General features: G+C 39.2%; 2 protein-coding genes across 14 annotated transcripts in view; one reads left to right on the top strand and one right to left on the bottom strand.

Moving 5' to 3' along the window:
• The first annotated feature begins 44 nt into the window (after positions 1–44).
• On the top strand, positions 45–13,252 carry LOC122839517 (urotensin-2-like). Of its 2 annotated transcripts, none has more exons than XM_044131138.1 (5): positions 45–151; positions 11,167–11,462; positions 11,813–11,938; positions 12,090–12,133; positions 12,914–13,252. In XM_044131138.1, the coding sequence occupies exons 2-5, from the start codon at positions 11,357–11,359 to the stop codon at positions 13,025–13,027; spliced, it is 390 nt and encodes a 129-aa protein (XP_043987073.1). In that variant the 5' UTR covers positions 45–151; positions 11,167–11,356; the 3' UTR covers positions 13,028–13,252. The 2 variants fall into 2 exon arrangements, with proteins under 2 accessions (XP_043987073.1, XP_043987082.1); XM_044131147.1 differs by lacking the exon at positions 45–151 and adding an exon at positions 8,111–8,429.
• Positions 13,253–13,386: 134 nt separating this feature from the next.
• The window catches only part of camta1a (calmodulin binding transcription activator 1a), a 384,222-nt gene continuing 370,241 nt past the window's right edge, over positions 13,387–27,367 (bottom strand). For 3 of the 12 annotated variants that reach the window (XM_044131220.1, XM_044131222.1, XM_044131161.1), the window contains 7 exons: positions 25,617–25,795; positions 23,968–24,211; positions 23,137–23,208; positions 23,024–23,044; positions 22,735–22,934; positions 22,370–22,444; positions 13,387–18,861 (listed from right to left, as the gene is read on the bottom strand). In XM_044131220.1, the coding sequence (XP_043987155.1) occupies positions 18,777–18,861; positions 22,370–22,444; positions 22,735–22,934; positions 23,024–23,044; positions 23,137–23,208; positions 23,968–24,211; positions 25,617–25,795 (876 nt within the window). In that variant the 3' untranslated portion in view covers positions 13,387–18,776. Of the gene's footprint in view, positions 19,238–21,314; positions 21,346–22,369; positions 22,445–22,734; positions 22,935–23,023; positions 23,045–23,136; positions 23,859–23,967; positions 24,212–25,616; positions 25,796–27,367 lie in introns of those variants that run through there. The other 9 variants (XM_044131248.1, XM_044131191.1, XM_044131172.1 and 6 more) reach the window with 8 other exon arrangements.

Raw genomic sequence — 27,367 nt, forward strand, 5'->3', positions numbered from 1 at the left:
ATTTAATCAGCTGGACCAGTGTTTGCTAACATTAGCTTGACGCTTTCAATCCTGTTTTAATAAACACCAGTGAATATTAGATTTGAAAAAAGGTGAAAAATGTTGACTAAACAAGCTTAGTAGACAGAAACAATTGAATCAATCAACGTAGGTAAGGGTTTGTTTGGTTTTCATTGTTTTGCTTTGTTAGTTTATAGATAGCTTTCTCCCAGCCGTCATCACCTTACAGATGGTTCTCACGCATTTAATTAATCCAAATGATCCAGTCACTTAAATTTTCTTTGAAGAAGTCTAAAAGTTGAGACGTTAAAAACTTTTTTCACTTTTTGTTTAAGCTTTTTATGTTATTGTGAACCGTATCATCATCAAACAAAACTCATCTAAACCCCAAAAGTCCCATTTTAGAAATATGCGTAATGTGAGAGCTGGTTAAGCATAAACTAACCTCACATTTGATGCAGAAATTTTAGAAATGTACAAAAACTGGTGTAACAGAGAGAAAATTGTGTATGAGTGTGTATTTGAATTTTGCTCAAAATAATAATAATAATAGTGTGTATGTGTTTGGGATTTTCAATTTATGTGTTTGAGCCACCTAGTGGTGTGATGAGTGACTGCACGCAACGGGTCCTTCAGGCGCTCTCTCGGCTTCCCCCATCAGAGTTCTGAGGAGCGCTGGTGGAGGTAGGTGCGAGAGAGGCAGCTCTTTGCTAATTTTTTTTACTTAGGGTAATATTTTTCTAGTTCAACAATTAATAAAATACTGAGAGATCATTTAATATTTAGAAATATAATTTATAAAATTTTCTTGTGGTTGGACTGGAAAAATATGACCCTATGAGTGAGAGCAGCGCCAGTTGGTGTTTGTGGCTGACAACCGGTCATAACGCTAACTGCGTCTTTTGTTTTTTTCAGCTGTGGACCAGTTGTGTGGAGTCACATTATTTCTGTTCATAACACATTAGGTGAGTTCAATATGTATATATATATGTATATATAGGAGAATAAATGAATAAATAAGTAGGTGGATCATTTTGTGAATGTGGCTGGCGACTGTCGGCTGCTATGGCAGTTGCTTTATTGCTATGGTCGGTTATTGTCAGTTATTTTACTGTTTGACTGTGTTATTTAAAAAAAAAAAAAAATCTATACGATCACATCTGAAAATAAATAAAAAAAACCCAGAGTTCTGAGGAGCGCTGGTGGAGCTGTGGACCAGTTGTGTGGAGTCACATTATTTCTGTTCATAACACATTAGGTGACAAACAACAAGAGGGTTACACTGGTGCCGTGACTCCGTGATCCCTGATCGGCTTGATGCTGTTCGCCGGGTTGCTGCGTCGTCCACCTACAAGCTGCCTCTTCACCTCAAGACGCGTCAACACACCTGTGTTACAAGGTTAAAGGACTGAGGGGAGAAAATTTATTGTCAATAAGTGACTGATTTTTATTTGAGTGTGTTTTATTTTCATTATTCCATTTTGAAATGGCAGAGAGATTCCAATCAAATGTTGAAAATGTTTACAATCAACCCTCCTTTGGGAGAGGTAGAGGTGTAATGGGTCTCACTTTTCAGTCAGGAGTGGCAGTTGGGTCGGATTTTTGTGCCTCACCCATGTTACCTACAAGTAATAGACCTCAGGGATTAGCTTTCTATCCAGCTGAGACACCTATGGAGCAGATGTCGTTGGGGGGCCCGAGTCATTCTACATTTAATGCTGGCCATGACTTACACCTATTAAGTGACATGATTTATCAGTTAGGTTCACAGATTGGAGAGTCCATTGCAAATAAATTGTTGTCTTCTGGTGTTGATGAGAAAAAAGAAACCCAAAATGCCACCTGTTTGAAACAAGACGGTGCACATATTGAAAACACTTCTGTCTTTGATAGTCAAAAATTCAATGTCATTGTAAAATCAGAAACAGCACCTCCAATTTTTAGAGGTGAGAATACTGACAAACATTCTGTTACTGAGTGGGTTGAAATGATGAGAGGATACCTTAGAAGGCAGAACTACAATAGTTCCATACAAACAGAGGAGATTATGGGAGGCTAATGGGCAGAGCCAGAGATGTGGTTAAGATTGGTCTTAAAAGTGACCCTGTTTTAAACGCTACATGCTCCCCAGATGTAATTTATAACATGCTGATTCAATACTTCAGTCACACATCCTCCTGTCTGCCGCTGCAAGACTTCTACTCCACACTGCCATTTCAAAAAGAGGACGCCTTTGACTACTGGATTCGCCTCAACAAAGCTGCAGAAATGGCTGAAGAAGGTTTAAAGCGTCAAGGGAAACAAACTGATGATATGAGCAGTGAAATTTCTAAAATGTTTGTAAAACACTGCCCTGATGCAGAACTGGCTTCAGTATTCAAGTACAAGCAAATACATGAATGGACCTCAAAAGACATTCAGGTGAGGCTAGATGAGCACCAGAGAGAGCGTGTGTCCAGGATCAAAATACCAATCCACAAACCATCTGCAGCCCCACTGTTCTGCTGTGAAACACACATTGAATCCCAAGTCCATGGTGGTGCACAAAGATCAAATAATGTTTTGTCCTCTTATAATGTACAGCCTGGTTCTGAGGCCCCACCAAATTTGTGTTCCCCTGTGATGGTACAGAACCAGCAGTTGGCCACTACATTAGATTCCCCTTCTCCACAGTCTTTCCCTCCTGCTCTACAATCTGCAAAGCAGCACAGCCAGTTCTCACAAGTGCAGTACCAACCTTTTGCTTCAGTCCCACAAAGTCAGCAGCTCAGGCTCCCCCAAGAAGGTGCCATGCTTGGAGAGATGATGTCTATGCTCAGGCAGGTCCTTGATAAAATTCAGGTTGGTGGCCAGGTATCATCTGCTCGCAACAAGCGCGCATGGGGTCGAGCCAGACCTGTTATAAACTGTCGTATATGCAATGATGACAAACACACCACAGAAGCCCACTGCCGTTCAGACCGCCTTTGTTTCACATGCTTCAGCCCTGACCACACAAGGCGCTCTTGTCCAAATAGAGCTGTCCCAACAGAAAATGTGCAGGGAAACTAAGCGACCTGTGCCTGGAGGGAGACCGCATGGGTCAAAGTGATTCCTCCCACATACTTGACGCTGCTGAACTGTACCAAAATATTCAAAGACTAAATGAGTCTGAGAATATTATTATGCAAGAAACACAAAAAGTAAAAAGAAGTGACAGTTTATTTTACACAAATGTCAAAGTTAATGACAAATTAATTCTTGGTGCCATGCTAGACAGCGGCTCGATGGCATGTTCGTTGAGCGACGTAGCCCTACAGTCACTGATTAATTCTGGTGTTGTAATCTCTCACCAGAAGGCTACCGACATTGTATTTGTGGGATGTGGTGGTTCCAGAGTAAGACCGACCTCGATAGTGGATCTGAATATGGAGATCTATGGATGCCAGTTGTCGGTCCCCACCTTTGTAGTGAAAAACCAACAGACTGATCTGCTTCTGGGCTCCAATGTCATCAGGCAACTATTGCACTTGTTAAAGAAAGACTCCTCCTACTGGGCAGCAGTTTCTACACCTCACAAAGGTCTCCCAGAACTCGAGGAGTTCCTCTCCCTTCTTGCTGGCCTGGACCGTTGGTCTGGTGAGAATGTCCTAGACAAAGTTGGCACAGTGAGATGTAACACAGCTGTTACTCTGGAGGCTGGCACTGAATATCTTGTATGGGGCAAACTTCCCAAGGGCACAAAATTATCACCTGGTCTAACTGTGATGTCTGAGCCCACATCGTCACATTCCGCTCCCCGTGGCATTTTGGTGGCGAGAGCTGTGATATCACTCTGGGGAGACAGGTTAGTCCCTCTCAAGATTTTAAATGCTTCCAGTGGTCCTGTCACCATACGTAAGAATGCTAGACTGGCTGATATATACACCTGTCTTGCTATGGAGGACCTAGATATACAAGATGTAACATGCTCATATCAGGCCACCTCTGTCAAATCCACTGATGTTGATTCTGCAGTAGAAAACAATGACAATATACAGGAAAGACTGAGAAGTGCTGGTCTGGGGGATCTGGACCTACAGTCTTGTGATGTATCAGATGATTGGCGGAGGAAGCTAGCAGATCTAGTGATCAATTACAAGGATGTCTTCTCCCGCCACCACTTAGACTGTGGCGAGGCGAAAGAATTTGTTCACAGGATCCGGCTCACTGATGAGAGACCCTTTCGGCTGCCCTATCGCCGCGTGCCTCCTGCTGAGTACCAGAAACTCCGTCAAGTTCTGAATGAGATGGAGGAGAAAGAAATTATACGAAAATCAACGAGTGAATTTGCCTCACCTCTTGTCCTAGTTTGGAAAAAGAACGGTGACTTAAGGATCTGCACAGACTTTAGATGGCTCAACAGACGGACCCTGAAGGATGCTCATCCCCTACCACATCAGGCTGACTGCTTGGCTGCCTTGGGAGGAAACATGTTCTTTAGTACAATGGACCTCACATCTGGTTTTTACAACATGCCACTCCATGAAGATGACCGCAAATACTCCGCCTTTACAACACCCATGGGGTTGTATGAATACAACAGACTTCCCCAAGGCCTGTGCAACAGCCCAGCCAGCTTTATGAGGATGATGGCCTCAATATTTGGTGACCAGAACTTTCTCAGCCTACTATGTTACCTCGATGATTTGCTGGTGTTTGGACCATCTGAGGAAGTCGCTCTCGAGAGGTTAGAGATGGTGTTCAGTCGTCTCCGTTACCACAATCTCAAACTGGCTCCTAAGAAATGTTGGCTGCTGAGAAGATCTGTGAAGTTTCTTGGTCACATAATTGACAAATCTGGTGTTTCTACAGATCCTTCTAAAGTTGAGTCCATCAGCAATATGCTCACTACAGATCTCATGGAGCCAGATGGTATCACTCCATCACATTCACGCATTCGATCATTTCTCGGCATGGTTAACTACTACCAACATTTCATCCCAAACTATTCTGCGATAGCCAGACCACTGTTTGACCTACTGGCTGGTGCAAAACAGAAACGCAAACCAAAGACACCCACCGGCGAAAACTCCAGTTCCGCAAACTGACTCCAGCTGATTGGACAGACGAGCAGCTCTCTGCATTCATGGAGCTTAAGGCAGCCTTGGTTAATTCAGTAATTCTGGCCCACCCAGACTTTAACCGTCCATTTGTCCTGTCTACCGATGCATCACTAGACGGTTTGGGTGCAGTCCTCTCACAAGTTCAGGAGGGCGAAAGTGTGGCTCGTCCAATAGCATTTGCTAGCAAGTCTCTCACGTGCTCAAAAGAAATATCCAGCCCACCGTCTCGAGTTTTTAGCACTGAAATGGTCAGTGTGTGACAAATTTAGCCACTGGCTGAAAGGACATGCATTTACAGTGTGGACAGATAACAACCCACTCACCCACATTCTCACAAAGCCACGCCTAGATGCCTGTGAACAGCGATGGGTGGCAAAGCTGGCTTCTTCGTTTTGATATTAAATATATCCCTGGCTCTAAAAATGTGGTGGCAGATGCCTTAAGTCGCCATCCCTTCGTCAAATCTGCCGTGGGAAAAAGGCTGTTGCAGAGCCCATACAGCCAGCTACTTAATGAGGCCCTCCCTGTTTCACCTGGTTCAGTACAAGAGGCCTTCAGACAGTCAAATACCAAAGACGAGGACTCCAATGTGTTGAACTTACCTGACAGCACAAAGTTTCAGTCTGTCACAAAAGATGATGTTCATGCTCTTCTTGAGACACACAGTGAATGGGAGTCTGCTGCTAGAGTACGAGCTATTGACACCCTTGAACATCTGCCTCAACTGATCCTTCCATCTCAAGACGATCAACCTGTGTTTTCAGAAACTGTATTGAGAGAAAAACAGCATAACGATCCTGTGTTATCAAGAGTGTTATACTATGTTAATCGTGGCCGTCGTCCGTCAAGAAGAGAAAGATCGAATGAACAAACAATGGTCATCAAATACCTCAAACACTGGGAGAAGTTTGCAGTGTCCAATGACATCCTCTATAGACTGTCTAAAGACCAAATTACCCGTAAGAGACGCCACCAATTTGTGGTCCCTGATTCTCTCAAGTCTGATGTTCTCAAAGGGATACATGACAATGCTGGTCATCAAGGGCAGTTCAGAAGTTTGGCTATTGCTCGTCAGAGGTTCTTCTGGCCCCATATTGACCGTGATGTCAAAGAGTACGTTCGCCAGTGTCCCAGATGTGTCATCGCAAAGTCCCCTGATCCAGATGGTCGAGCACCTCTTGAGAGTATAAAAACATCTGCACCACTGGAGATTGTGTGTATAGACTTTTGGACAGCAGAGGATTCTAACAACAGGTCCATTGATGTGCTGGTTGTAACTGACCATTTCACACGGCTCGCTCAGGCCTTTCCTTGCCGTGACCAATCTGCAAAACAAGTGGCGAGGCAGCTTTGGGACAAGTACTTTTGCATTTATGGTTTTCCTGAGAGAATCCATTCTGACCAAGGCCCATCCTTTGAAAGTCAACTCATAAGCGAACTGTTGAAAGTTGCTGGTGTGAGAAAATCTCATACGACTCCTTACCATCCAATGGGTAACGGCAGTGTGGAACGCTTCAACAGAACACTGGGAAACATGATAAGAGCACTTGCACCAGATGCAAAACAGAATTGGCCAAAACAACTTCAGACATTGACTTTCATGTACAACTGCACAGTCAATGAAACCACAGGTTATGCCCCTTTTTATTTGATGTATGGGAGAGTGCCACGCCTCCCTGTTGATGTGCTTTTTAAGAACATTCTTCAAGATCCTGAAATTGGTGGATATGACAAATATGTACTGTCCCTAACTAAAGATCTTCAAGATGCTATGGTCATAGCTCAAAATCATGCAAACAAGGAACAAGATCGACAGGCTGGTCTCTACAATCGCCAAATAAAAGGGAAATCTATTGGGGTCGGCGACCGTGTTTTAGTGTCAAACAAGCGTGAACGAGGCAAACGCAAAACTGCTGACCGCTGGGAGTCTACAGTGTACACAGTTGTGGGCATGAACCCTACACATATCAAATAAAACACCCCACCACTGGTCAAATTCGAGTTGTGCATCGTAACCTTTTGATGCTAGTGAACTTCTTGCCTGTTGATACATCCAGTCAACTTATTGACTCCACTGCCGTCACACCTGGAAGCTCTGACATTAACTCTATTTCAGATGTTCTGGAATCAGTCATTCAGAAAAGTGAATCAAGAATCAGAACACAAGACTGGGTCAGCTCCCTATCTGATGAGCCCCTTGATGTTGCTCCTGTGAATGACTCTGAGGGGGATGTTGTCTCTGCAGCACAGGCAGACGAGGAATCTCTGTTGCCTCCTAGTGAGATGGACTGTGACAATGCTTCAGTTGACACACAGAGTGTTTGTCCACACACTTCACTAGTTGCTCAGTCTGTTACTGACACTGAGCATACCACTACTTACACAGTCAGAACTCGTGTTGGTAGGATAGTCAAGCCTGTCAATAGACTGATCCAGGTGATGACCAACATAGTTACTAATGATGATGCTAGTCAGCTTTTTGACCGGGTTTCTAATTCAGTGTTTCAAATGTTCCAGCAGAGACATTAGTAGTAATAGATTCTTTTGTAATCTGACTTTTTCCTTGTTCTGAGTTTATGTATTTATTTTTGTAATGTATATCACCACTGTTGGTACAGGTCCAGGTTTAGGGACCCCTTTTACTTTTTGGGCATGGATTATGTGGGATGTAGGCTGCATCCTGCTTCTGGGAGCTGGCAAGGAATAAGGCACCATTTTCTTGCCACTTCATCCTTTGTAAAGGATACTATTTCAGTTGGACTTTGTATATCCATGACAGCCAATTCATGTAATTTATTTATTCATTTATTTATTTCCCGTTATGGTGATAATTCTGCACTTTAACCATTTTGGTCAAAATTCAGCAGGGGTGGGTGTAACAGAGAGAAAATTGTGTATGAGTGTGTATTTGAATTTTGCTCAAAATAATAATAATAATAGTGTGTATGTGTTTGGGATTTTCAATTTATGTGTTTGAGCCACCTAGTGGTGTGATGAGTGACTACACGGTCCTTCAGGCGCTCTCGGCTTCCCCCATCAGAGTTCTGAGGAGCGCTGGTGGAGGTAGGTGCGAGAGAGGCAGCTCTTTGCTAATTTTTTTTACTTAGGGTAATATTTTTCTAGTTCAACAATTAATAAAATACTGAGAGATCATTTAATATTTAGAAATATAATTTATAAAATTTTCTTGTGGTTGGACTGGAAAAATATGACCCTATGAGTGAGAGCAGCGCCAGTTGGTGTTTGTGGCTGACAACCGGTCATAACGCTAACTGCGTCTTTTGTTTTTTTTCAGCTGTGGACCAGTTGTGTGGAGTCACATTATTTCTGTTCATAACACATTAGGTGAGTTCAATATGTATATATATATATGTATATATAGGAGAATAAATGAATAAATAAGTAGGTGGATCATTTTGTGAATGTGGCTGGCGACTGTCGGCTGCTATGGCAGTTGCTTTATTGCTATGGTCGGTTATTGTCAGTTATTTTACTGTTTGACTGTGTTATTTAAAAAAAAAAAAAAATCTATACGATCACATCTGAAAATAAAAAAAAAAAAAAAAACCAGAGTTCTGAGGAGCGCTGGTGGAGCTGTGGACCAGTTGTGTGGAGTCACATTATTTCTGTTCATAACACATTAGGTGACAAACAACAAGAGGGTTACACTGGCTTACACTTCATTTCATCCGTGCTATTCGGTTCTACACCACTGATTATTTAAAGCCTGTAAGGTTTCAGGCCATGTCTGTGGTTTCAGACTAGGATATTAAAGGATAAAAAAAGAGCTTCAGTAGAAATGTCAGCTTTACCCCCAAGAACAAATGTCTTGTTTAGCTTCTTAAATAAAACGTTGCCCTCTAGTGGTTGTTGTAAAATCAACAACCGTGGAAACGAATGGTCACATAAAAAATAAATAATCTAATGTAGAAGTTTTCTGTCGAGAAAATAAGAGTCATTTGTCTCTTAAACAAATGAATAAATGAACCATTTAACCAACAAACGATTTAACTAAGATGCTATTGTGCTGCAATGACTCACAATAGTATATAGGATTTCAGATGTAATAATTTCTGACTGAATTTAGTTCCTATTCCAGTGTAACAACAAAGAAAGAGATAAAGGCAAAGTGCTCCTTATGAATCAAATGTTTTGGTAAAAACATTTAATTATCCAACACTAAACAACAGCATTTTAATTTTGAAAAGGAATGTTGTTATTATTATTTTTTTTAACAAAATACATAACACCTTTTTTCAAATGTTATAGGATATAGCTGCAACACTATAATTCAAAGTATTTGAGAGGTGTTGTAAGGACACAACAAACCATTTATTAAAAGGTAAAAACAACTGGCATCGCCACTTTAAGCAATCATGTTAAAGTAGATGTACATAATAATAACTAGCAGTCAAAGCAAACAACAAAAAAATGGATATGGTTATTTATGCATTTATCAATATCTTTAGGGAATGAATTAAACAATAGCTGCTCATTTTGCTACACATATTCTGTGTATGTTTGCAAAACTACAGCTTCATATTTAATCTACTGGAATTTGTTGAAAACAACTGTAAAATATAAAATTTTTGACTTGCCATTTAAGGTCAAAGAATGCCTAAAATGTTTTGACCTAAAGTTGGTTACAAGTGAAGTTGTTTACCTACTTGTGTCTGGACAGTTTTGCTCCACAAAAATGGGATTTGGAGTCACTCCTTCTGTTGTATAAATAATTTTATAAATGATAAAGTCTGTGTCTGGTTGGTGCATGCTGTGGTGGTGTAGGGGATAGCGCGACCCACATTTGGAGGCCTTGAGTCCCCGACCCGGCCGTCCCGGGCTCGATTCCCGGACCCGGCGACATTTACTGCTCTTCCGCCCTCTTCTTCCCCCTTTCCTGTCAGCCTAGTTTCATATAAGGGACACTAGAGCCTACAAAAAAAAAAAAACCCTGGAGGGGAGGAAGAAAAAAAAACAGTACGAAGTACGTCTCAAAGCCAAACAAAAGATCATAATTAATGGTCTATGGAACACAAAGTTGGTGGATTATGAAGCTCATTATCAGAGGCAACAGCAGTTTAAGGAAAAAAAGAAATTAAATTAGATCCATTCTCCATTATTAGCATAATCTTTATCAGTTTGTCAGAATTAAAATAATTGATATTTCAAAATCTACAGACACACATGAAAATAATATCAAACATAGATTTAAATGTTCAATTATCTGCAATTTAGAAAAATCTAGATTGTTGAGATGTTTGCTATGGGAGTTCTAATGTCACAATAATAACTAGCTGTTGTTATTATGACAGTTTTGGTACGAATTTGACCAAAACTGGTATTTCACTTCACACGTAGAAAATTTAACATTGCCTCTTCAGCTGCCCACAAAATCAGATGAGTGTTTGAATACTAAATTCATGTCTCTGGTAAATATGGAAATTGCAACCGTAGATGGAAAATGTAACTTTTTTAGTAGCTGTCTGTCATCTTTTTGAGCAGTAAAGTTAATTACACTTTCAAACCACACTGGATACGCTCATAAAGGTTTGGTTTATTGCATGACTAAGAAGAGGAGAAAGCAGAGACCTAGCGTTGTAGAGCCTTACCAAGCTTCTAAATATTGTACATTAGTCAGGCTGAATTAAGTGACCCGTGGAAAATCTGCTGCCTTGAATTGATTTAAAATGTCAGACAGCTCATAGAAAGGAGGGTTATGAACACTTAAGCCTGCCCTGAACTTCTGATGAAGTAATTACTTTGGTTTATTGGGATCTATCTCTACTTCGTATGCAACAAGGTTTTAGGAGTCAGATGACCTAAGACTTTAACAAAGCGGTAACATAAAGGTGGAAGTGATTCGTCTGCACCGTTTGTGTGCCACCTGCTCCCCAGTGTGGGTGTTGACATGACAATCTACGCACCTGCTTTAATAATATTTATAAACTCAGTAAAATTGGTTAATCAAGCCAAAGAGCTGGTAAAAAAAAAAAAAAGACCGGTGGCTCTGGAAGACGGGACAGAGCGGTGTCTTCTTATTGAGTCCATAATTCACCTGTGTGCCCCTGTTGATTTATGCCAGCGAGAGCGGATGTGACTCTGCATGTAGCTGACGGCTGTCAGCAAACAAAAGCGTGTGTGCGTGTGCTGTGCCAGTCAGATGGACCCAGCTGGAAGTATATAAAACAGCTGGGGCCACTGCGCATTCAGAAGTCTTCACCAGGGACCTGTGTGCAAATCAGAACCACTTCCCACAACAGCTTCAGACAGTAATGAAGTGCAGCCATCTCTTCTCCTGGGCCTTTGTGCTTGTGGCCTCTGGCACCCTGCTGGCCCACCCTATCACAGAATCGGCTGAGATGCCCTATCCAGGACCAGGTGAGCAAAGGATCATGCCTCTATTATAACTTTTATGAAAAATAATCCATCAATTAAGATGGGTAATTAGCATTTTCAGTCGTACAATTTAATTTTAAGAGATTAATGACAGCACAGACTTAACCTGGGGCCATAAAATAATTACCTGAGTGCTGCAATGCTCAGCAGTGATTTTTCTGCCAAAGTTCAACTAGCAGGCGGAAAAATGTGTGTGGTTCTATTAATGCGGTCAATTTTCTGTTGATTAGAAGTGACTATAAGTGCTGCTTTGGATTAGAAATCATTTGGTGTGATGTGTTTTTTTTATTTGATCAACTACCTGAAACGTATTTATTTATGTTTGACCTCAGCGTCAGTGGAGGTTCGTGTTATCGGAACGCTGGATGACGAGTCTCTTCCTGAGCAAACGTTTATTCCTCAGGACGGTGCAGCTCTCCGATATTCCACTTTAGTATCTGGGGAAGTTAACAGAGATGGTAAGAGACACTTTTAAGAACACATTTGAAACCGTTTTTCTACAATGTTCATCTACTTGAAGTATGGCCTGAAGGGAAACATTGCAAAGACAAGGTGCTAGACAACGGATATCTCAAATTATTTGGAATCCCTATTGTTCTTATCCCTCAGGCGTCAGGACGATAAATCTGGTGCCAAGAGGAGTCAGGAGAGAGGTGTGTGACTTCAAACATTTACATCCTAAATATGGGAAAGAGAAATGCAAGAAATCTTTGCCGCAGAATCTTTAAGCAATATGTCTATTGAAAAATTACCAACTAAACTGCATTTTGCACAGATTTTGACAGACCAAGGCAAAGTGCATATTTATGCAGCTGAAGGAAAATGAAAATCATTACGAATAGACGAAAAGTGTGGAATGCATTCATTACTTTTCATTTCTGGAGGCGAGGGTCTGCCAGCGTCACACAAATAGGGCAACTCTGTCTTTCTCCCTTGCAAAATAACATTGAATTGATGGTGTAAAGACTTTGATGTGGTGCGGGAAAATTCTTTGATCCTAAACAGATGCATTCCCTCATCATCATGCCTCCACCACCATCTTTCACCAAAGGGATCATGTGTTAGAGGTGATCAGAAATGTTAGTTTTAATGAGATGTTCAAAGTGTTAGACATTGTTTTAAAACCTAAACCTATGATTCTTGAAAGCTATTGAATTTCATTTAAGGGTATCAGAGGGGCATGAATACAAATGCAATCCATACATTTTCAGATTTTTCTTTGTAAAAAACAACTTTTGTAAAGCATATACTTTTTCCCATGAACAATTAGCTTGTATTGGTCTGTCACATGAAATTAAAATTAATTGAAGTTTCTGATTAATTAACACTTTTGAATACTTTAAAAAGGAACTGATCTGTATCTTTAATTGAAACTGTACACTCATATTAAACATGGTACTATAGATATCTAACTATTATATCCTTTCTTTCAGGTCTTATTAGAGAAACAAAGTCTTCTGAAACCTTACAGCCGCTTGCTGGGGATCCGTAAGCAGTTAAGGAAGAGAAATGGAAATTCAGAGTGTTTCTGGAAGTACTGCGTCTAAAAATCGTGGTAGTTGGATATCTGCCTTAATACAGAGGAAAACATACAGTATGCTAGATACACTTTAAAACGGCAGACAAAGCAAACACCACACTCCATGCATGCATACATTGCATGTTTCCAAGGCTCAAACCTTTACTTTCAGTTGATTTACTGTCAGATTTACTTTTAAACTGTGGAAAGTCATGTTAAGATCTTTGTATGTATTTAAAAGGATTTGAGTTGTAAAAATCAAATGCTACAAAGAATAAAAATAAAAGTGTCAAATATGTTATTTCTCTGTAGTTGTTTTTAACTGAAATGTGGGAGAATAACAATAAAAGTAAAGGACGAAGCAAAAAGACATGGCACAATAGATTCTCAAGTTTTTATCATTTTCTCCTTTTTTTATTATTTTACAGCAGAAAGAATATAAAGCATTCAGAAAACATCTTCCATATTTTAAGGGCAATTCAAAATGTTTTGCATGGCTTCAGCAGCAGAAATCTCTTTTTTTTTTAAACATATCCATTGAGTCAGTGACGCTTGTACATGCACAATTACAAAAATAAAACTTACAAACAAGAAAAGGGAAGAAAAAGGAGGAAAGCATAACACATTAGGAGAACCGAGAGGAGATGGACATTTTTTCTAAGGGTGGGGAGAGGAAAAAACTCGGGTCACATAACAGGGAAAGACAGAGAGAAAGACAGCTATAGAGGAGAGGAAAAGAGATCTAACACTAGTTCACATGCAAAGTGTCAAGAACCCATGACTTTCTATCAAAGCAGGGCCATTTTTTCTTCTCTTCAGTTTGGAATTGATGAAAACGTGCAATTGGGTAAAGGGTGCCATATAATTGCTGTCAATAAACTACTGAATGCTTGTCTTGCAATACTGGCATTTGCATAAAGAGTAAGTCGACTACACGTGTCCAGTCATTTTTAAACTTTGCTAGGCCTGGTAGGGCTCCACAAAATAATTTCTTTATTGCTCTGTGTCAACACGTGGATCATACTGCTGAACTGGTTTCTGTTCTGTTGCCCTGATGCGCCTACCTTTCTGCGGTTTGGGTGCTTCGGAAAAAGGAAGAGGAGGAAAGGCAGATTCTCAGGTCAATTTGCAGAACATCTTGGAACTGATAAATGCTGTGTGCTAAACAAGTGTGCCTGTCACTCCACCCTCGAGAAATGGCAGTAAAAAACAAGATTGGTAGTTGCAGTTTTCATAGAACTACACCTAATCTTAAATACCCTCTACAGTTTGACACCTAAATAAATTAAAGGCCTAAAGAGTAACGCAGGTCTTCATAAAAGTTATTCATCTCCAAGAGCTACATATGGTTGGAGTCCATTTCAGGGTTCCACCTGTTCAAGGTTAGTAAGACAAAATTTATTGTATTAATTTACTTTAAACATTGTACACTGAAACCTTCAGTTCCATGTGTTTTAACCATTTGTGTTTTCGGGTTTTAGCTTCCTCTGACGTGAAATGCATGTCCTGCTCTGTTTCCTCCTCCCCATTTTGGCACCCTGAGTAAAATACAAAAGGGAGGTTAACCAACATTAAACGCTTATGTGTCCATCTGTCCAGAAGTGAGTTTGGTGGTACACTGACTGAGTCTAAATGAACAATAAAAGGCAAAAGAAACATCTAAGAAACCTGTTGCGAAATATAAGTCTGTCCTCATGCTCTGCCATGAAAACATCCGTAGCTACCAATTACTGATCATTGGCTTCGTTTGCAGGTTTTGTCTCCCCTACAATTACATTTCTCCATTCTATGATACACCAAACCAGCTGCTTACTGTTTTGCAAACATTATGTCTTAATCAAGTCTATCTGACTACCAGTCCAAAGAAAATAAGCATGCTTTAGGTGCAGCTCAGTCACCCAGTTAACTATTTACCATGCAAGCATTATAAATCCTTCTCCCACTTTTTTCCCCCCAAAACATTGCATTGGCTATGCATTCAGACCACAAACCGGAGGATGAGCGCAAGGCAGCAAACCCCGATTGTGGCATTTCTAAAAAAGTCAAGCTGTTCCAGTAGAAAATGGAAGAAGCAGAAAAATGAAAATAAAACTGTAACGCGGACAAGCTGGAGCGCTCTACTTCTACTGTGCAGAGGAGTGAGTGTAATGGTGCGATTGTGTGATGTACTCCCTCAAGATCAGGTACACTGAATGCATTCTGCAACAGGTGTTATGAGGACATGAATAGGCACTTTCTACATAAACATTGCAAATAAAGTTTACACATCAGGTGATTTGGAAAACAGCACGACAACAACCAGTTGTTCCAGAACATCAGAGAAATACCTATAGATCCTAATGAGGTTAAAAATAAATAAATGAAAATCAAGTTTTTCAGTGGCACTTGGCTGAATTTTCACATGTTTGGATACAGAGTACACTTTCTGGCAGAATAAGAATTAGACAGCAGCCAATAGGCACCTAAAAGGCTCTAATTATTTTTCTAAGCATCCTATGTTGTTTTGATATTGTCCAATGTGTCACAAGAGAGGCTAGTGCTATAATTTACACATAAATATATTACAGCAATGTTTAGCTTATTGACTTTTCATGGACACGTCTGAGATCATCCAGTGTTTCCTAGAATCACATGAGCATCTTTGACAGATTATTTTGCAGTTTTTCAACTCCAGCTTTTGTTTAATACAGCCTTTTCATAAAATTTCACTCGACCTCGTTTAACGTTTGTGTGATGTAAAAAACTTAGGCCATGCTGCATATTTCTAAACTTTCCCATCCTCTAATGTAATCCATCTCTTGTAAAATTCAACTAAAAAACAATTTGGTTAGGAAATTGTTAAAAAATCCCATCATAACCAGGTTTCGAGTGTTTCCACAACCTTAAACTAAGACTTTCTCCAACCACCTTTTGATTTTGCTTCAAAACTTTCTGCCAGAAGAAATGTATTAGAATGTGAAAAAATAAAATATTGTTAAACCTTAACTTGCCAAATTTTCAGAATAACTGTGTAAAAACTAGTTTGCTATGAGGGCAGTGATAAGTAACTGAAGAAAATATAGGTAGTAACATCACAAAGGTGGTAGAGTTTGTAAACAGTATGGGTTTCTGTCAAATAAAATATCCAGTCCTGGTTAAAAACTTCCTAAAAATCCTCTGTGGGATTATTTATTTGCGCAAAGAACAAAAATATAACTTTGTGCCACAATTCCAAAAGGTTTGCATGGTATAAAAAGAACAAAAGTATCTCACGGTAAAATATGGGGCTGGCAGCATCATGATGTGGGGTTTCTTTTCTTCAGATAGTTTTGAAACGGCTTAGCCAGAGTCCTGAACCAAAGCCAGCAGAAAATTTGTGGGTTCATCTGACGAGGACTGTGGAAAAGATAAGTCCACATATTCAGAGATTTGAAAACATTTTGCAAATTGCAGTGGGAAAATATTAAATCAAGATGTTGAACCAAATTTTGATTCAGTTTCATCACTTAAAAAAAAAAAAAAAAAAGTTTTGGGGCGTGCTGTGGTGGCGTAGGGGATAGCGCAACCCACATTTGGAGGCCTTGAACCCTTGACGCGGCTGTCACGGGTTCGATTCCCGAACCTGGCAAAATTTGCCGCATGTCTTCCCCTCTTTCTCTCCCCGTTTTCTGTCAGCCTACTGTCATATAAGGGACACTAGAGCCCACAAAAGACCCCCTGGAGGAAAAAAAAAAGTTTTTATTTTTCAGTTGAATTTTACTTAGCTTATAATTCTGATGGGAAGTTTAAAAATTATTTATCATGGCTCTATTTTTTTTATTTCACAACATAAAAGACCAAGACAACACTGCAGGATACATCTGCCTTTGGCAATCGCTACTGGAAACATTTCTAAAAAAACAAAAAAAAAAACATGCTGTGCAAAAAGGTCAAACCACCGTCATTTTCATTTTATAAACGCAATCTATGAATCGTAAATCAAAGCTCGGTGCGTCAGGTTGGACAGCTGAGGTGATGAATTCAGTCTGTTTCAGTGATAAGAACATCAACACCTGTGTTTGCTTTGTTGGGATCCAAATGGGAAAGGCATCCGTTTACAATCTTTGAGTTCAGACAAGATACCTCTATGATCGTCACATTCCATTTTTACTGATAACAAAAATCAAGCACATATCTGATGTGGCATATTAGGAGATGAACAATGGTCTACGATATATCTGGATGGTGGAAATATGATGAACTTGCACTAAAATGCCCTTCGTTTGAAAATGAGTCCCTTTACAAGTTATGTTTTCTTCAATCCTCAGTCAGTCAGGATGTTATGGTTTTCGTTCCTTTGAGTGTATTTCACTGTATGATTATCTGTTCTGCAAAAATGGACTTAAATAAATTCTTAAGCTTTATAGCAATCGTATACCTTGGCACCATTGGCAAAAGTTTCTTGGGAGCCCAAACCAAACAGAAAATGACAAAAAAATGAAAGTAACTATAGTGGATTTAAGATAATTTTTAAAGACCTCTCCTAACACTAAATACATATTTTTTTTTTTACTTTTTCATATGCAATAATATCATGCTTTAGCAAAATGTTTGTTTCCGGAACAATCAAAATAAAGTAAAATACTCTAATAGTGAAATATTTTTAATTTTACAGAGCATAGCCACTACTGCTTTAGTTTTTTTCCCCCCTTTTAACTCTGTTCATACTTTTCATGCACTTAGCTCATCTTTATCCCAGATATTTACACTATGTACAAACAATAGAACCATACTTCTTAAGCATTCAAACAAAACTATACAAATATTCTGTTTTTGTCTTGTACCTGTTTTCGACCCATTTTTAATGAATAAAATAATATATTTCTAAAATACAATCCATGTAAGGGAACATGTTCATTTTCCCCTACATACTTGCAGCCTTCTTTTATATACAGAAATCACTCAATTGTCAAAAAATATGGATTTGTCAAACCCCTATTTTGGGACAAGCTTAGGGACCCCACAAAGAATCTCTAAGACGTCAAGGCAATGTATGTGATTTTCTCCTCAAAAGCCTGCAGAGGCTCTGGAGTTTAACTCAAAAGAACAATAACAACCTGCATGACTACAAGAGTTACAACACAAAAAAAATAATAAAAAAAATGTACATTTTGTTCCCCTCTGGGAGGGGAACCAAGAAGGAAACAAAATAACTGGGAGAAAAGGGATATTAGCTTAATTACAGAAATAAAGCGGCTCTTATGAAGAGAAATGTGGAAATAAAATAAAAATCAGAAGAAAGACTGAAGGGCTAGACCATAAACACACAAGCAAAGACTTTTTCTGTCTAGAAGTCATGCATTTTTTTTCTTGGTAGGATTTAACAACATATAGCCTGATGCAGCTCACCAATACATTGGACATGATGGAAGGAGTACATTGGACGATATGAAACAAATTCAAGTAATAAAGGGACTATATATATATACAATAAAGCATAGTATCTTTTTAAAAGAAAATGTTTTATCCCCAATCTGCTTCAGCATGAATGTTTGAACCCCACTACATTCATTTGTAGCTCCACCCAGGCGGGCGGACTGGTGGGGTCGAGCAAAGAAGGACTGGAAAGAATACTAATTTTAAATGGATACTGTTAAATCACCAGTATTGGGTTTCAGGTGGTGTATGTGTGGGTGTTAATGAAGAAAAATCTGTCTTTGAGTGAATTTATTGGTCTTAAAAAATAACCATAAAATACAACGAGAGCCCAGAGTGTTTCTGCATGGTCTCCTTGTCCTTTGAGATTTTCTGCAACAGCCCTAACTTTCATCTCTTGAGATCTTCACGTTTGACCGACCGCCTGTCCTCCGTCGTCTCTCATCACCGTCCAAAACCTCTTCGTAGCTAAAAAAAGAAATAAAAATAAAAAGCAGTCCATGAAAAAGTGCAAAAGATGCCATGAAGCCAATGTTCTGCACCCGTTGCCCCAGTTCTTTGAGTTCACAATGCTGTTGAAGTCACCAAGTCAGTGGAAAGAATAAACATGTAAAAAAAAAAAAGCTGTCATACAACGTAATAGTAGTTGAATCAGTAACACTGCTCTAGTGGTAGTGATAACAGCAGTGCTTGAACCGATGTTTTTTTCTTTTTGTTCTGTTCTCTTGTAAAATGTCTCAGGTACAAACAAAAAAGAAAAGAGGAGTCAGGAGAGTGATGTCACATCGCAATGGGGCTCTTCTGAAGGGTCTCATGTTCCCTGGCCCTTTTCAATTCTTTCACCCTGAAACACAGAGACAGACGACGATTCGTTAATGGAAGAGGAAGTTAGCTGCACAGAAAATGACACACACAAACATAATCGTAACAGGACTAAAACATAAAGCTCAGGTCATCAGGAGCTACGTCTTTTCTGAAAAAAGATAAAGAAATCCTTACAGTTTTGCACAGAAATACACACAATTAGTCATTTACAACAGCTTAAAAATCATTACTAAGAATTACATAGATTATGAGTTTACAGTGAATAAAAAATATCAACTTGAAACACTCAACAAGTAATAGATTATCTAACTTTATCAGTTGACCAATCTTCCTCAGTCTTCAATTTTTGTCTTTTCACGTTTTTCTGCGTTACAAACAGACATGGTGTATTTTTGGGGGATTTTATTTGACAGAAAAACACACAGAGTGTCTGTGAACAGCATCTAAATTCAATTTAGATCCGTGACTGATCCATTCAGTCACACTGCAATGCTTTTATCCAAAACATTACTCTGTATCTCCAGCTTTATGTTTAAAGCTGGAAGGGAAAGGCTTTCACAGCTTTGTCAACGATAAAGCTTAGAGTTTCCCACCTGAGCTGAAGCTCTTTGCAGTTGCAAAAAGCCTTTAGCAATCTCTCTTATTAATGCTGCTGTTGCTGTTTAAAGATTGTCTTACAACCTAAACCTGCTTCTAACTTTATCTCTGACCTGCGTGTTGAGATACTAGGTCTTTATGATGCTGTTCTCTAACAAACCTATGAGGCCTTCACGGAAAACTGCATCCCCACAGAGATAAAAATCACACACATATCTATTATTAAAGAGCTATGTGGTGTGTGAGGGCAATTAATTGCACTGGATTTTAATCAGGTGTATCACAGTAATGAGGGGACTGACAACAAATCTGAATACAATTTTGTTTTTGCTTGTGAACTGTCAGTAAACATTGCATTGTTTCCACTTCAACTTCACAGCTATACACGACATTGTTCTGAGAGAACAGTGAGCAATGTTGACCTTCAGAGTCAAGACTGTAACATGACAGAGCGTGTACAAAACTACATACACATACATATATACATATGTAGTTTTTGATTCAAGGAATGTTTGTGGAGTATAAAGACATCCCCCAGTATAATTTGATGGAGTTCATCCTGCTTGATTACTGTACAGAAAGCAAGCGCTGCAACATACAGAAGAGGTCACACAGAAACTGGGATCTTGTGTGTGAAATTATTGAAACACAAAATGTTGTTTATTCTCTGATCCCAACAAGAGGACTGCTGTCACAACATTATATTTAGCAGATGAACCCATTGCTCTGAGATCACGTTAGCTTTTTTCTTATTAAAGGAAACCTTAAAATACAGCTAGCTGTTTTTAAAGTTATGAATCCCACAGAAAATGCTTCACAGAGATTAGTAAGCAGAAATTGAAGGGAGGACGTTTCCCCTCCAGTCTATCGAGTGGCTTGAAATAGAGCATACAGTCAGCCAGCCAGCCAGAGAGACAACTAGAGAAACAGCAGGTTCATAGCATGCCTAAAAGTAGAAGAGCAAGACCCAGAGTCGTCACCACTTGACATGCAGCAGGATAAAAAAGTTAAGAAAAAGCTTCCCGCACTGTATAACTGGGAATTTGCAAAACCACAGAAAGCTAAATGAAAAGAAAAAAAAAAAGGTGCAATTTTCAAGGAGAGAAAGAGAAATAAGGAGAATCAGAAAAGTCTCTGGTAAGTGTTGCAGTGACATTGTCATTCATAAGCATTTTGTTAGTTAAGGAAGGCTCTGATCTACATCTGAGCGTCTCAGTCCACCTGTGGCTCCAGTCAGCAGCCTTCATGCAAGCAGGCATCAAGCAACAGTGATGGAAAATGAGAAGGACTCGGAGGGAAGAGAAGAGAACATGAGGAAGGAGAAAAAGGGATAGACCGCCATGGATAAAACTTCAGAAGAAGATAAGTGCTTTATTAAAGAGCAACAGTAAAATATAAGAGAGGTTTGGGAAGAGAAACAGATGAAGAAGAGAGATAAAGAGAGAGAGAAAGGAAGAGAGGAAGGGAGTCACAAACTGAGTTGCTGAGGCTGCACTCACCCGCTTGAACAGTCTATGGTCCATCAAGGGGCTTGGCATAAACAGCAAAACAATACCAGACAGCTATTAGCACACAGTAGGTACTGTGAAGGAGGGGCGGGAGCGGCTGGGGGCGGAAGGTGGAGCTTAGGGGTGGGGATATCTCTAACTAATGATTATTTTCAAGAAGATGAAAAATAAATAATTAAATCTAACACACCAAGCAAAGAAAAAAAAAAGGAGAGATGGACAAAATTATCTGGTTACAGTAGCATACAGTGGAAGAAAGAACACCACTGTGCAATATCACCACGGTGGGAAATGATTGAAAGTTAAGTGGTATTAGACAGGGGTGTACTTGCTGCTGTAACTTTTATCGTGGCTTATTGATCATTTAAATGGAAACTACACGTCTGTGTGATGAGCCAGCAGAAACGGAGAAGTTTATTGGAGAGTCCTGCAAAAGGATTGACATCCCTTCAAACTTTTCCACAGTTTGACCCGTTAAAACCACAAACATCAATATATTTATCGGGACTTGATGCGATAGACTAACACAAAGTAGCAAACTGGATGGACGTTAAAAGAAATGTTTTTAACTCTTGTCCAGTATCGTTGTCCTGTTGGAAGGTGACCCCTCTGTAGTTTTGCAAAATAAATCAATTTTGATACACTCATCCTTGCACCAAAGCTTTTAAACGAGAGTTTTTTCGATATTGGCGTCTTTCTTTAAGCAAATATATTTTCAAAATTTCAAATTGTCCAATTAAATGGTCAACTTTAACCCACTTCTTAGGTCTTCTCAGAACATTTGCATTCCCCCTAAGATTCAGTCATACAGGTCGAGTTTATTTGAAGTGGACTTTATTTAGAGTTACCAGAGAAAAAGGGGGTTGACTACAAACGTCCACTATAGACTACTACACTTAGTGTTGGTGTAACACATAAAATCCCAATAAAACACATTGAAGTTTATGGTTGGAACTTGAAAAGGTATGAAACGGTTGATGGGGTGTGAATACTTTTGAAAAGCCCTTTTATTGAGAGTGCTGGCTCGGGTCGCTGTCTGGACCTACCTGTGGCGGCAGCGTCGTAGGAACCTCATGATCTTCCTGGCAGCCTGATCCTGCCTCTTCGTGAGCAGACTCCCTCTATGCAGCAGCAGAAACAGTTTGAGTTAACTTCATCACTCAGCGAAGAAACAAACTAAAAAAATCCAAATCACAATGTATTTAGTAAGCAAAAAGGGATTACACATCATCTCTCAAACTTATTTTTGCTAATGATTTTGTGGATAAATGACTCAAGACATTAGGCATTTTTCAGCCCTGCAGACAAGCCTCCTAATTTAACTGTCACTTTATCATTATGTAGCAAGATGAAGTGCTTCTTGCCGCATCCTGCAGTCTACAGCAAATGCACCCTGTTACTTGGTGTTTACCTCAGTTTGTGCTGCACCAGGGCAGCAGCAGCCCCGCGGTGATGGGGCTTCAGCTTCCCAAACTCCTTGTAGCTGCGGTAGTATTGCTGAATGAGTACAGCCGCCCTCCTGCTCTGCTGGAACTTCTTTTGTTCGTGGTAGCTGCGAAATTTACTCTGGATAAGGATGGCGGCCTGCGTCATCTTCTTATAAAGTGCATACTGAGGGCAAGAACACATCGACACGTCAGGACTCGCTCGATGAAAGCAAGTCCTTGTGGCTTCATGCTAGAATATGACCAACAAGTTACCTTTAGGGCTATCCATGTTAGCTTGTAAATGAGGAAAAAAAAGACGCGTTTCGAATGTTTGCTCTTTAAACGTATTCAGACATGGAAACAATTTCTGGGCGTTCGTTGCCTACCTGCTTATATTTCTTGTAGCAACGTTGTATAACAGCGGCAGCTACTTCCTGTTGCTCCCGGAGTGGCCGGCCCTGTCGGAAAGTAGAGTGCAACAGGTAAGAAGTTACAATAGGAGCTCCTTTCTGCCACAAAGGATATGTGTAGCTTGCCGAGGTGTTGTCATGGCTAGTGCATGACCGCCTCAGATAAAGAGCACACTTTGTGGACAAACCACCTGTCAAACAGTGGAGGAAGTGAGCTGCTGCCCAACAGAGAGTCACCTCAGAATCAGCTGGCAGATGGGCTAAAGACAACTGTGAACGACAGTGAACAGTTTGTGATAATAAAACTTGTTGAAAGTATCTCATGGGTAGGTGGGAAGTTCAGGGATAGGACTGGGCAACGAGGAAAAAGAAGACAAAGACAAAGTGGGAGCTCATTGCTTAATAAATGTGTCTAAGTAATGCAGGGATACGGGGTCAGTGCAGCTCCCCTAAGCAAGGCCATGCTCTGCTCAAGCCACCTTTTCCATGCTGGAACCACAGGGACAGATTTGTGTTTCCTCTTAATATTCTGATACAGTTAAAAATAGACATACAGAGAATTAGACAAATATAGAGACTGAAATCAATCAGTTGAAACCATGGTTAGAAACAGTACAACACAAGAGAAAATAGGTAATAAGCCACGTTACATATGCTGAACTTCAATCCATAGCCAGATTAAAGGGAATCCTTCATCCCTAAAATCCAAAAACAGATCCACCCAGTTACACCAATCCTCAGCCTGTAGCTCTATGAGTCTGGGCTACAGCATAGACAGCTTTCAGAGCCTGAACACCGGGACTGTACCTTGTACTTGCGGAAGGCAGTTTGGACCAATCGGGCAGCCTCGTACAGCTCTCTCTGCTCTGGATCTGACAGAGTCAGCTGGGCCAAGTCTCGCTCCACTTTGCTGTTGGAGGCGTTGATGAACTCACTCCAGTCGGACGGGGAAGCAACCGCAGTCCTCTCCAACGGGCCCTCTCTGAGCGGAGACCCCCGAGGACTCAGGTTAGGGTTAGATGATGGTGTCAGTGGCTCATTGTACAGAGATCTATCAAAGAAACACAATTTATCTTTTTTAATTTACCTTTCAAACTATTTTAGTTTTCTCTGTGTATTATTTTCTATAAACCTGCATTGACATTGTGAGATGGAATCAGGAAAAAAAACTAACTTTAGCTCCTCAAATGTTTGAATTTAACACTGTATTCTTTAAGCTTGATTTTGCCAGCCAACTGAATATATTTAGGCAGTCTCAAAAATTGATAATTCAATAAATACATTTTCAGAATAAATTTATTGGCTTCTGCTAATAATGCAAAGTTTATACTTTTAATGGCTTCCTTCATATTTGTTGGATTAACTTACAATCTTGTGAAAAAACCTTTTACATCCATATAGATTTCAAAAACACTTTATTTGAAGGGGTGTGCATAAGATTGACATAAAACCAGTGAATGTTTATAACTGTTGTCATGAAATGCCATTCTGCAAATAATGCAGAATTTGCATTAACTGTGTCATTATTTACTGGATGACACTTCATGACAAAGATTGTAAACATTCATAAAGACTCCTTCATCGTCATAAGAGGAGTTATGTCCATGACAGTGTCATGTCAATGTCATGCACAACCCTTCAAATGAAGTGTTACCGAGATCTCTTCTTTCTTTTGCTTCTGATCATCTGAAATATATTAATGTTCCAGATTTTAACCTAAAAAAACGACTTTGAAAAGCCTGCACTGGGGTTGGATTAAATGTAACAATTTAGGTTTACTTCATCACAGATCAGTTTGGAAATAAATTTTGAATTGACAGATTTAGTCTTTGTCGGGAATTAAAATAAGTTGGATGATCTGAAATATTTAAGTTTGATAAATAAACAGAATAAATCTCTTTTTCACAGTAGCCATGCTTGTATGAATTTGGCAAAAACTTGTTTCTTTTTGCTTCTCACTTCAACATTGTGTCTTTTTTCTTTAAATTGTAAAGGAAGCACATTTTTTGATGATATTCAAAAACGTTTTGAAATGCAAGCCTCTAAAAATGTCAAATTCTTTTTTTCCCTTACATTCAATTTCTTTGCATTTGAGCAAATGAAACAAAATCTCAGTTTTTACCCATATGTAAACTTTATTTATTTATTTAACTTTATTTTGGTTTGCTTTTGACATCTACAAATCAAAGGTTGTATTTAAAAGAGTGTAAACCCATGGCGAGTTTTTGCAATGTATATATATATATATATATATATATATATATATATATATATATATATATATATATATATATATATATATATATATATATATATATATATATATATATATATATATATATATATATATTTCATCAAAATTTCATGTTTTAACAAAAAAAACTTGGTTTATGCATATATCACAGCGGTGTCCGTTAAGATCCGCTGTGTCTCCCCTTTTCCACAGTCCTCCTTACCGTAGGTGAATGATGCTTGACAGCTGTTCTACGTCTCCCAGGTAGCTGGCTAGCCAGTTCATAGTGGTGCTGACTGCAGATGTGTCTAAAGGCCCAGAGTCTGCAGCGCTGAAGTTCTCCCTTTTGATTCTTTCTGGTGTTGCTTCAATGATTTGTTCAGCCAGAGTCATCATGTTTACCTGTTGTTTTGAGAAAAACAAAGATGACTAATGTCAGCACCTATCTAGTAAATTTTCATCACAATAATATCTGCATGCAGACTACTTATGCATACTTGTTTAATGCTCTTGGACCTGAGACAATAATTTGGGATTTTAATGACAGGACAGATGATAATAACAATAAAAGTGAAATTGCTAGAGGCTAGAAATACTTAATCCAGCACTTCATCTGTTGGAGGAGTAATTAGACTGATATGGATGTCTGTAAGGATTTCTTGGCTGTTGAAGACAATCAATAAGTGGAGTTTATTATGCAGTGATGGTCACTGACAGGGTGCCAAGCTGCTTTGTTGTATATTACCTACCAAATGCAGGAAGTGCTAAAATTGTGCATCCATACAGCACCCTACCTCTGATAGTACACAAGCTTTGCAGGAAATCCATTCATGTCTGCACATTTTTACTAAATTTTAATAAATATTGACAAATATGTTGGAACCACTTGAAAAAAATAGAAAGAATTTAGTTTGAACAATACACATTTTTGCTCACCAGCAGAGACAGAATATGTAGATGGACTTATTTTATTTTAAATTGGAGCCTTTTGCTAACAAAGTCTTTTTAATATGGACAGTGTTAGGTACAAGACAACATATTTCGTTTTTATCAATCTTGCCTTTTGCTTTTATTCAAATTTTATAGCAAATAACACCACAAACACCCAGTGACTTTAACTCAAAAGGATACTTGAGCATATTAGTTCACGATACTTGGCTATGTCGTAAAGAGTGTCCAAATTATGTTCTTGTTCTAGACTAAGCAACAGAAAACTATTCAACCCGGAAACTGTGGGTTATTGTAGAACTGAAAAATTAATAAAGCTAAAGTTGGGGTCAACAAAGTTGGACAAAGACTCAAATATATCTAGCCACCATGCAGAGTGATCAAAATTAAAATTTTTCCAAGCTCACAATTAGAGACCTGAAGCAAATAATGTTGCATCTTGAGGTCAAAGGTTTCCATAATAAAGATCAGACAGCATTTACTTGTCAACCCCTTTTGGGAGGCATGTCAGGAAAAAAACTTTTTATCCTATATTCAGAGTTTGCACCAGCTGGATTTGGGGTGGAACAAGGGATGAAAATGTGGAATAAAATCCTGCCTCATAGTGTATGAGGCAGGATGTTAGAGGGCATTGTATCATAAAGTCCTTAAAAATAACCACAGAGTTTAAACAAAAGTCTGGTGGACGGAAAATTGAAAATAGGTCAACAGTATGTCCTTCCAAAGGACAAAGAATGGAGATCTGAAGAGATAAGCAGTGACTCTGGACTATTTAGAGAGATTGTGCTAAGAAGAAAGGATAAAAATGGAGATTTATTCCTGTTTGTCTGGCCCAGATGGGTTGTGCAAAAATACTGCCAAATAATTGTCAGTGTGCGACCAATGCTTTGGTCAATAACTATTTCTTAACATTCTTTTTTGAGGTGTAAAATTAGAATATAGATTTTAGTGATAGATTAAGGTTTCATTTCGTTCTTCTTTTCTTTATCAGGGTTGCCAATAAATACAGTCCAGACGCGACAAAAA

Source organism: Gambusia affinis, linkage group LG01, assembly GCF_019740435.1.
Source record: "Gambusia affinis linkage group LG01, SWU_Gaff_1.0, whole genome shotgun sequence".
In the NCBI taxonomy this organism is placed as follows: Eukaryota; Metazoa; Chordata; class Actinopteri; order Cyprinodontiformes; family Poeciliidae; genus Gambusia; species Gambusia affinis.